The 12,216-nt window shown below is 34.2% G+C and overlaps 1 protein-coding gene across 2 annotated transcripts in view; it reads right to left on the reverse strand.

Annotated features, from left to right (window-relative positions):
• Positions 1-1,039: 1,039 nt before the first annotated feature.
• Positions 1,040-12,216, reverse strand: part of snx7 (sorting nexin 7) — a 47,449-nt gene continuing 36,272 nt past the window's right edge. The window contains exon 9 of one of the 2 annotated variants that reach the window (NM_001002229.2): positions 1,040-1,935. In NM_001002229.2, coding sequence (NP_001002229.2) covers positions 1,858-1,935 — 78 coding nt within the window. In that variant the 3' untranslated portion in view covers positions 1,040-1,857. The remainder of the gene's footprint in view (positions 1,936-12,216) is intronic. The other variant, XM_087308445.1, reaches the window with a different exon arrangement.

Below are 12,216 nucleotides of genomic sequence, written 5' to 3' on the forward strand. Positions count from 1 at the left end.
AACTTTGCAATGCAGTGAACAGCGAAACTTGTCAGTGGAATGGAAGTCTCTGGAGGCTATTTTTAAGTTTATTTTTTTAATTCCCAGATTCTGCTGGTTGCACTTTCTGAATTTTCATTGCTAATCTTGTGTTTTTTTTTTTTTTTTTTTCAATTTGAAATGTTCCCAACCAATGCAGAGTCCGGGAGATCAGAGTGAGTGCTCCAGCTTGGCTCCACCTTGATCCAGAAAAGCAAAGAGTTTTTAAAGCAGCATTTTAAAGAAGGGGTCTGAGCAGGACTAACTTTTTAGTCCCACTCCCGCAGGGTTTTACTCCCCATGCACACAGGGCGTCAGCGTCAACGCTTCCCATTCACTTTGAATGGGTGACATCAGGCGTTGCGGAACTGCATTGTGGATCCGTTGGCGCCACTTCAGAGGCGTTGCTTGCTGCAGAAGTTGGGACTAGCTCAACTTTTCAAGCGCCGACGGAAGCCTCAGCCAATCAGATCACTGTATGCAAATATACTAGCTAGACAGTGGCCTATTGCTGACTGAGTTTCATTGGCTGACGCTTCTAAGACAATCACTTCTGACACGCCTTCAGTCAAGCTTTGACCGTGTCAATGGGGCGTCATTCTGCACCCAACCGCTCCTGCTATATATTCAGCCATTCTTCAGCCCAATCAGAGATAACATAAAATTGTAGGTTGTGCAAGGATGTTGGCTAAATGTCAGTTTTGTTTACCCATTTGTGATGAGACATGAGTGCTGCCTTAAACTTGAGGTTCCAGTCTTGACTGCTAAAGGCTAAAACTTTGAGGTATTATATGATATGCTGTTCCGAAATAACGTTGGCATGCTATATTATTAGCCCGTCCGCTCCGGTTCAATTTACACTGACCGTTACCGTGTTCGGAAATTCATTTCTGCGCTGCAAGACATCTGGTCGGGGGAATGCAGACCTCTATTGTAATGCTTCATGTGATCATTTTGGGATTTGTAACCTTGTTTAACATTCATTATTCACTTTGCCAAGCAAGATAGAATTAAAACACACTTTTTTTTTTTTTATAACAGCATTTTTTTATATATATATATTCAAAGAATACATAGATAATTCCAAGACAATCATTTTTCTAATCGTCTGTAAAAGGCATAGTTTTAAATCATTTGAAATTTACTCCACATTCTGCTGTTAGTGCACCACATTCAGAAATCACACTGTAAAATGCACTCATTTCATATTCAAAGGCTTTAGTTAAACTCTCTTGATTTCTGCATTTTAGAATCAATGTAAACAGTTGCGGAATGTCAGCATCTTCTTCAATGTTTGCATAAAGACGTGGCTTTGGTAACCTGAATGGAATAGCACGGAGATCAATTCAGTCCAATGCAAAAAAGCATCCATTCAGAGTGCATTTATTTTTTGTTTATCCACTAATCCAATGGTTTTTGGGCATCAAGGCAGCTTTGAAAAGAGGTAAACAGCATTTGCATTGATCAGTGAAAGGCCAAGACATATGAACCTCAAACGTCATGTGGATAAAATCGTCAACAGAAAGGTCACATGACGCAATAATGTATGCATCTTCACTTTCCGGGGATTGCATTTATTATTATTATTATTATTATTATTATAGTTTTAAACTCTTAGAAACAAAAATGAAACGCTAGTCTTAGTATAAAAGATTTGGCAGTATAATTTGACAGGAAATGATTCTTCTATTACAGGGTCAGTTGCTGAACGCTTGTTTTAGGATGACTCTCTCTCTGTCTCTCTTTGGTGTTTCAGTCTCTGAATAGGATATTATTGGTATGTTTTGGAATAAAAGCGGTTTTGGTGTGGTCCCGTTCACCTAAAAGCACCATGGGAGATCAGGAAAAGTCAGCCTTTCCATTTGCTTCAGCGTCTGTCCTTTGAGAATGCAGGAAGGACTCCCATATAGCCAAACACTGCAAGAAAACACAAGTATATTAACCCTTTTACTGGCATCATAATCGACTGTTTGTCATAGGTTATCATTAAAACAAAAAATAATCTAATAAATTTGCTTATAGTGGTGTTGAATCGTATCACATATTTTACTGAATTTCATTTCAGTTTAATCTTCATGGCAAAAACTATTTCATTCAAACAGACACATTTAGATTTGATTCTTAAGATGAGATTCTTAGGGTGCTTTCACACCTACACTTTTGTTTCGGAACGTGTCTCGTTTGCCCAGTTAGCGCGGTTCGATTGGCATATGTGAACAGGGCAATCGCACTCTGTTCCGCGCCAAAGTAATCGCTCCGAGATCGCTTGAGTGAGGTGGTCTCGGCTCGATTGAAACGAACCCTGGAGCGGTTTGATTGCAGTGAGAAAGCGATCCGATCCGAGCGCGGTTATATGACAGTGTTTTATGGATATGTAATAGGCTTACGGCTACATGAAGAGAGAATTATGAGTAGGGCGGGAAGTTTCGCGAGTCTCCAGATGCCCGCAAACGAGTGATGATCTCCCGGTAATCTCGCGTCTCTCTCCCAGTCCTCAAATAGGCATCGTCGCGCACCCTTCTCACCCCTCCCCACCGTGTCTCTCCTCAGACACGTCACGCGCGCGCACCCTGTCAATCACCACCAAACCACCACCTCCTGACAGCTGAGCGGGACGCTGCAAAATAAACCCTGACACTCTGACTAATGTAAGGAGAGTTTACTCGCACGTGACTTGTTTTAGCTCTTTTGGTCCGATTAGAAACTTTGCAGTCTGAAAGCGAACCGCTCCAAGAGCAAAGAGCAACAATGTAACAATTGTAATCTCTGTTTCGGAACAACTGAATCGATTCACAGGTGTGAAAGCACCCTTAGAGTGGTGTCTTTAATACAATTTAACCAAAATAATCGGTCAATTTTGTTCCTTAAAGTCCCCATAACTAGACTTTTTTTTTTTTTGTAATGTGACGCAGTTCCTTGAGAATTTTTTTAATGAGATTTTTTTTCCGGCTGTGAGCAGACTGGATGTAGTAAAGTAGGCATTTTATTCATAAAGCTCACGAAATGGGTTTCCTGCTCACCATTTCTGCTTGTTGTCAAAACGAGTTGTTAGCCATGCTTAACACCTCAAAATCAGGTAATCTGAGAATTTTATTGAATAAAAAAGAAGTGCATTTTCAGATGTTAATTTTAGATTAAAAAGGCAAACAGGGCTGGAGTAGGACTACTTTTCAGCCCTGGAATGTCAAGCCTTAGACCGGCCCACCTCAGTTCACGGCTGACTATTAAAATAACGTCATTTCCAATTCAGTTTCTAATGGCACTCACGTCTTTTTCAAGGAAACAGCTGCTTTAGAACTTCAAATGTTTTCATAAATATGAGAACATTAAAGCGTGGCCAAATCTCCAACACTACTCTTTATAAAACATCAATGTCCTTTCCTGCATTATCTGAATATATATTCTGTGCAAAATTCTTTATAGATATCCAATCCTTTGTAACAGTGGTCACACAAAAACTAAATAAATATTAAATAAAATATTTACACCTACATGAGTAATTCAAACAGTATTATATGTCTTAACACTAAAAATGAAAAAAATTAGTAAATAAAATAAATTAGGTGAGATTCGAATCAGGGGGTCGGCGGCATCGTAACGCAATGGCTTAATCTTGTGTTCACTTTTTCTTATATTCCCTAAGGTGCTGCTGTTTGCGGCTGAATGATAGTTACATCATCATTAACCTGCAGGCTGCATTTTGGTCACAGGGCTGCAAGAAAATAAATAAAAAGAGCGGAACTGCTGCAAAAAAATGAATAAAAAGAGTGAGGCTATGGTCAAATAAATACATAAATGTAAAAAGTGCGACTGCTAAGAGTGCAAGCAGCTAGGGACGCTGGCCCACCGGGAATTCTCCTGGTCCTCCCGATTTGCCAATCCGGGCCTGAGGGCAAACATTTTTATTTCTTAACGACATGCACAGATGAATTGCTCAGCACAAAACTGACTTTTTATTTCATGGGGACTTTAAAGAAGAAAATAAAGGGTTAAAACAACGAGCCACAAAAATTTACTCAGTAATTTAGGCAAACAAAATCTTTACTGCTTTTAGAAATAATCATAACCGCATAAATACATAAAAAAAACTAAAATATTAACAGAATATTGAATTATTTTCAGTATAATTGCAAAATTCTAAATAAATTGCCATGTTGTATGATTACTACATGCTTTGACATGATATATAAATAAAATAAAAATAATAGTAGTTATCATTAAAAATTTGATAAATTATTTATAAATAATTATATTTAAAATAATATATAAACAATGATGCATGTTAAAAATAATAAATCACTTGTGTATTTTTTATGAAGCATATGTGGTATCTGCTCACACTATATGAACCCATAACTAACGTACTTTACACAACATGGCTGTAGCCGGCGCAATAGACCAATTACCATGTTTGTAAACATTTAGGATGCGCGCGCAGGGAGGTGGCAGAAAGCAACCGGGAGCGCCAGCATTTACAGCGAGGGAACGACATCAGATGCGGTGCAGAGTTTGTTGTTGTCTTAGAAATAAGATATATTAATTACATATTATATATATTATTTACGTAATGCTTACAGCATATTATAACAGCTCGACACCCAGTGATAAGCACAGTTATTCAGCAAAATTAACGTTAAAGTGAGCGGCGTTTATCTGACAGGTCCATTTGCGATAGCACCCTCCCAATGAATATTGGATAAGACCAAATGACCAAGCATCCAGCCCGAAATATACAATCTCAATGAAGCTCCGAGTGATTTTACAAGAGAGGAGTTAAAGGTCTACAAGTCTTTGGATGCCAACAATTTTGTTCTTTGAGGTCATGTGCAATAAATATTGCTCCATGATGACCAGATTCAAGAGCTAAACACCGAGATTCTGCCTAGCCAAAGACAAGGAAACAAGACGGAGCTAACGTTATTCAAGGCCTGGGTAATTAATCACCAACACGCAAAACAACTGCATTCTGACAGTGAACTTCACCTGTACGGGAGGGTATGTGAACCTACACATAGAGGTAAAGTTGGTTTTATATTCGCACATTCAGACTTTCTGCTTAATAATATAACTTCATAAAAATATTACTTGCAATCTCTAAATAGCGAAATCATATTGGCAGCAGTCAATGACTATCAAAGTACAACATAGTTCACAATCAAATAAACAGTGTTAATCTTGTTTTCAAGTCACACTTGTAGGTTATTTCAGACCGAATATTCAAAGTGCCGTGGTAAACAATATAGGTAGTGTGTCAAACATTGTCACTGAATGAATGTGTGAATATAAAACCAAGTTTACCTTAATAAAAGTAACTTTCACGTTTCATTCTTAGCATTCAGCGTCAGCAGTGTAATTAACCATATGTAACTGTTTTTGCTGAAATCATTTCTGCAATCAAAAACGAGTGATGTGTATGATTCAGCATAGCGTGAACTGACCTGATATGACATGAGAACTGCAGAGTCCAGCATTTCTAATTAGCTCCTCACTTCATTCAGCTCCCATTTAGCCAAAGACGTCTGCAGTCGGTATTAAAGCAGTGTGTGGTGTATGGTAAAAGTTAAGTTTTCCATTTTTGGACTCAAATTCGGCATCCTACCGCAAAACATCTTTCCCATTGTAGCCTGTCTGTTTTTTGCAACTGGGGACCCGTGTGACGTCATGTGTGACGTAGGTTGGTAATTGGTCTATAATATTATGCAGCACCTGAAAATAGTCTCTACCTAGGTAACAGTGCTGTGTAATATCATTGTGCCTGCTAATGCCATGGTACGGCAGCAAACATTTTTGATTATTATGCCAAAATGAAAGTATACCTTAGTTCCTAGCGGTTTAAAAACATAGCAACCTTTCATTTTCTGTCAGTCTTTGTAAACAATGTTTTAGATTTTTTTTTTTTTTTGTGCAAGATGCTAATGGTCTAATCTGATTAAATGATTTATGCTAAGCTAAGCTAAAAGTGCTCAGACCTGAAGATCGGCTGAATGGATAAAAAAAAAAAAAAAATAAAAATGGTAAAACTCAATCTTTTAACTCTGAGACTTTTATTTGTAAAATATTTTCTAAATTTGCTTATATATTCTCCAAATCCCAAGGTTTTTATATTTGTCATTTGGTTTCAAAGGACTTTTTGAAAGGAATAACTATTTTTTTTATTTATGATTATGATCAACTCCTATGTAATTCATGCTGAATCACCAAAGAGTGTGACAGTGTGTGTTTGTGAATGTAAATATGTATGTGATTTGACTGATTATTTCAGACAGAATGACATTTAAATAAATAAATGTTAAATATAGACTTACTTGAATATGTGTTTAGCACAGAAAACTGAACATAGATTGGATATAATTTATAAAAACGTTGACTCTAGCATGGAAAAAATAACAAAAAATAATACTGAAACTTACTTTATCCAATCTATGTTCAGTGTTTTTGTGCTAAATACATATTCAAATAAGTCTATATTTAACATAACGTAAAAAACAAAAAATGTTTAGCAATCCTAATGAAATCAGCTGTGAAAGTATGCTGATCACAGTGTCTTGCCTTAATCAATGCAGGACTGAGGAGTGATGTGATCTGTTAAGCTCTTGTGACGGGCCGTGTCTGAGGCCGCGGGATAGCTAGATTCATCTCAGCAGCAAAGAGCATAGCTTAAGAAAGCAGCTGATGTCTGTGTCACTCCTGATATTGAGATATTGATTCAACTGCAGCTGGTTAAAAGGCCACTCAGGACTTCAGTGCAAGTTCACCTTCATTCATCTGCTGCTCAAAAGTTATGCTATAGTCTAAATACAGCCGACATAAAGACACATTCAATTTCCCACTGTACAGTTTGCAGAAGTGTGAATTTAGGAATTATGAATATTTGCTACTGCCAATAATCTTGCTACCAGTATAAATTTACTACTACTACTACTACTAATAATAATAATAATGATAAAAATAGTACTACTACAAATACTACAACAAATACTACAACTACTACTAATTAGAGCTGCACAATTTATTGAAAAAAGATCAAGATTCCCTAGACGGCCGCACAAGTCTTCACATTGTTTTACATACGTTGCTCAGCGACATGGAAACCTCCAAATGGTGTTAAATGAGTCACATACTGTAATTTATAAGGTATAATTTACCCAAAAATGTCATTTCTGTCTTCATGTAATGATTTTTTTTCCAGCCACGAAATCACACATGACGTAAGGTGCTGACCGTGAGCAGAGAGGGCGCACGCCCAACTTAATAAATGTGCACACCCACCCACCCTCTCAGCCACCGTGTACTTTAGCGCACAGAATCAGCATAGGCTGTGAATAACAAGTAATAAAGTTGTAAATAACATTTAGTTTGTGACAGAATGATCTACTACTACTAATAATAAAAATACTACTACAAACACCACTACTACTACTGCAAATACTACTTCTACTATTAAACATACTATTACTAATAAAAATACTACTACTTCTACAAATACTACTACTACCATTACTAATACTAAAGATACCACTCCAGTAATAAAAAATACTACTACTACTACTACAAATACTATTACTACCACTACTAATACTAAAAATACCACTAATAAAAAACACTATTACTACTACTACTACTACTACTACTACTACTACTACTACTACAAATACTTTTACTACCACTACCAAATACTAAAAATACTACTAATGATAATAAGAAAATACTAAATACTAAAAATAATACTACTGCAAATACTACAAATAATAATAAAGATACTACTACTACAAATACTAATAATAATAAAAATACTATTACTAATAAAATAACCACTACTTCTACAAACACTAATACTAAAAATACCACTACTGCAAATGCTACAAATACTAATAAAATACTACTACTACTACTACAAATACTACTAGTACCACTACTAATACTAAAATACTACTACTGTAAATAGAAAATAGAAAATACTACCACTACTACTACTATTACTACCGATACTAAAAATACTACTAATGCAAATTCAACAAATATTAATACAAATACTACTACTAATAATAAAATACTATTACTAACCCTACTACTAAAAATACTAATACTACTACTAATAATAAAAAATACCATTACTAATACTACTACTAAAAATTCAATTACTACCACTAATAATAAAAATACTACTAAAATACTACTACTAATTCTAATAAAAACTTCTGATAATAATAATAATAATAATAATAATAATAATAATAATAAAAATAAAATACTACTACTATTAATAAAAATACTACTACAACTACTACTACTACAAATACTATTACTACCACTACTAATAATAATAAAAATACTATTACTACTACAACTACAATACTACTACTGTATTGCATTATAATACTTTTTATAAATATGACTCTAATTATGCAAATTCACATAATGAAATATAATAAAATAATGAATAAATTTTTTTAATTACTTTGTTGTTAATGATATATAAATGACACTTTTTAATTGGAATTTATTTAATAAATGTATAAAATAATAATAAAATATTTAATTTGATATTAATATATATTGAATATATTGAATGCAATATGAGAATACTAATGGTAATTATATTACCAGCAGACACCAATCAGCAATAAAATAATATTATATAAATATATATTTTAATTTTATTACTTATGTATTGTTAGTCCATTAATGATTATAATTCATACAAAAATGATACATAAAATGACACATTTTATACAATTATTAAAACGTCCATAATTTGAATGCAACAATTATATTACCAGCAGACACCAATCATCAATAAAATATTATAACTATACATTTTTATATTAATATTACTTACAGTATTTATTGTTTGTCCATTAATTGTTATAAATCATACAATAATGAAACAAAATAAAGATTTTTTAACAGATTATATTCAATTAAATATGTATATATATAGACATATATACACTATTAGTTATTTTGTTTACCCTTTTAAGTACAACATGGCAAAATATTCAGTAATCTGAAAATCAAATGATCACATTCAGAAGTGGAAAAATGCTGTTTTCTGAAAGCAGACGATGAATTGTGGTCAATTTTCCCAATTGTTGTGAGGAAATTGCTTCAGCTTTTTCCACCGCAAATGTGAATGTTCAAGAATAAAGCGAGCACAAATAAGAAAACCTTTCAAGAACATGTTCTCCAAGCCTCACAAATCAATGACAAAAGCTTTATTTACAATGCAGTTCAAACTAAAGACTATAATAAAAGCATAAAGGCACAACAAAACCCTCCATGACCATGAAAGAGAGAAACACAGAACATGTCGATGCTTATATCAGGTTTGGTCAGCCTTTCTGATGACCGCTGGGATACAGTGACGGGCATTATCTTTGATGGCAGTTTATCATGCAGCCATGCATTAATATTATCATACTGTACATCCACAAAGACACACCTGGGAAATAACCCTGCACATCAGAAGCCAAACAAGAGGAGATGTGCATCTTAAACATCAGTTTAGCTCTGACTCTAATAATAGGAAAACTGTTTCAGCATGTCTGCTTCTGAAATCCGCGCACTGGGTGAATTATATGTACATTTAATGACGGCTTCCCCGGCTTTGCTATTATTTTAGCTACAGCCTTGTTGCTATGGAGTCTCCATGGCGATTCTCTGAAGATGCCATGTTGCAGTGCATGGATGCTGTTTTTTTATTATTGAATGGGATGCTAATGTTAAGCACCCACCTACAGTTGTGTACAGAGGAACATTGTTTGTATTTGAGAGTCTGCATTGTAAAAGCTTAATGGTGTGTGTGTGTGTGTGTGTGTGTGTGTGCGAGGGGGTTAAAAACCAGTTGTGAAGCTGGATTATAATTTATATTGTATAGTAGTGTTTAAAACTGAGGCTATAGTTATTATAGATTTTATTTAAACATATGCATATAATAATACATTATTATTTGATGCTATAACTAATAGTAATGATTAAGGAATGTGCCATGTGAACTGAGGCGTTTACAGTGATCTGTCAATTACAGAAAGCCTTAAAAATGCTATTACTGTTAGTTTTGACGCAATACAATAACGACATTGCTGTGATACCCATCAAAAATATCATAATACTAATACTGAATTGATACTATGATTTAAACCTAAAATGCCACAATAGTGACTGAATAAGGGGGTGTGATCACACCAAATATGTAATTCATTTCTGAAAAATGAGGGGCATTGCATTTTTGTTGACTATAAAAAGATATGTGCGCTGCACATTTATTGTTGCTAGGCAACCACTGCATCAACAGTCTTTGTGCTGGAGCGCATGACATCGGGTGCTTTTTCCACACAGAGTTGACTCTTTTCAAGTGAAGTCAGGCAAAAACAAAATAACTTGCTAAACAGAAAGTAAAACACTGGCTGCAATGTTTGGGGACTAACAGTATGTATTGTAAGTTATGTAATGGTAGAGTATGAATGGGGCCTGACAGATGACCTAACACTTTATAAAAACAAATATAAAAGCGCTTAACTGACATTCATAATTTAACAATTTATATATGCATTTAAATAAACTTTGTGCATATAAATAAATAAATAAATAAATCACACTTGTTTAGCTGAAATGCAAGGTAATGAAGAATAGCGAAAGTTTTTAAAGGTTATACTACTACGACAGTATAACAGATATTATTATACTGTTATACCTTTTGCTACAGCAGGGTTTCTGCAGATATCATAATGTCAAACTTAAGACTTTTTAAGATCATTAAGTATTAAATTTAAGACCTATAGCACAATATCAGAAACACGCATCCACATCAAGAGAAAATGCAAATCACAATATTAGTGGGAAAATAAATGTATTGAAATTGAACAGCACTAAAGACAGGTTAGATGAATCATTGAACAACAGAAAAAAAAAAAAAACATCTTAGGGCTGATTTATACTTTCACCTGGCACCGCATCACGCACCTCACGAAACGGATGAGGCTTTTATACTTGAAGCGTTCACCATTGAGATATTCTTTTAAATGACACTGGGAGGTCAAAAGAAACAGACAGTAAAATCAGACGAATAAACAGAGGTAAAAAGTTTCCGGAACTATGTCATACGATTAATATCATTGAAGATTTTTAAAATAAGTATTGTTTTTATTATTTTAATAATTTATCATAATGATTTTAAAGATTTTTATAACCATTCAAGATTTTATTTTTTTTATATCACTGCCGGTTCTATCTTTAAAAGTTAAATATTAATGACAACAGAACTTGGGTTGCTCTACAATTATATTTTTTATTATGGCAAGAATAAAAAATGAAAAAGTAGACTTACTAAAAAATACTGACGTTTTTTATTTTATTTTGCCCATTCAACAATTGACACATTACTGTCTGGCTAGTTTCTGTCCTCTACTTCTAAGCTAAAAAGGCAATAATGGTCCAACATTCCTGATTATTATCATCAATATAGCCTAGAAATTGTAAGCTGATAGGTTCATATATTCATATCCAGTTATCAAAGACATAATCGTTTACTTAATTTTAGTTTTTAACTATTAAATTGTTTTAAATTAAAAATTGTAAAATATACATCAGTGTTAAACTTATGAATGGTGGAAAAACAGATTCTGTAATAATAAAACCACCTGGGTCTCCACTTTTGCATGGCCTCTTTTTTGTTTTAACAAACTTATCCCTCAGGTTTTTCCAAACTTTCCCCTTTTTCCACGGCTGTTGCAATTTCTAGCCAAGAATTATTGGTCATCTGGTTCTCCCTATGATCAGGCATGGACGGATCATAAGATGTCTGTACAGTCATACCCGTTTAGACTAAATCTCTTCAAAGTGTTTCATATTTAACTCAAATCGAACGTGGAGCCGAGTGAACGGTTCACTCGAGTCTCAAATTTCATGAGCTCCACCAGCCAAAATCATGCCGTGCGCACCCAAAGCGAACCTCCACAAACACAGTGATGTCACATTCACCGCGCGTACTGAGTTCAATAACAGAAAGCTAATTGGCTATTGCATATTGCGTATTGTTGGTCTCTTTGTAGTTGTAATACCGCAAATTACATTTGGACTAGCAAAATAAAGAACTACAACACCATAAAAACCAAGAAAAATAATTTAAATGAGCATTAGATGTAGCGTTACATAGACATCAGAAAAATAAGACCTGTGCAAAAATATTTAAGAACTAGA

Source organism: Danio rerio, chromosome 24, assembly GCF_052040795.2.
Source record: "Danio rerio strain M-AB ecotype USA chromosome 24, GRCz13ab, whole genome shotgun sequence".
Lineage (NCBI taxonomy): Eukaryota > Metazoa > Chordata > Actinopteri > Cypriniformes > Danionidae > Danio > Danio rerio.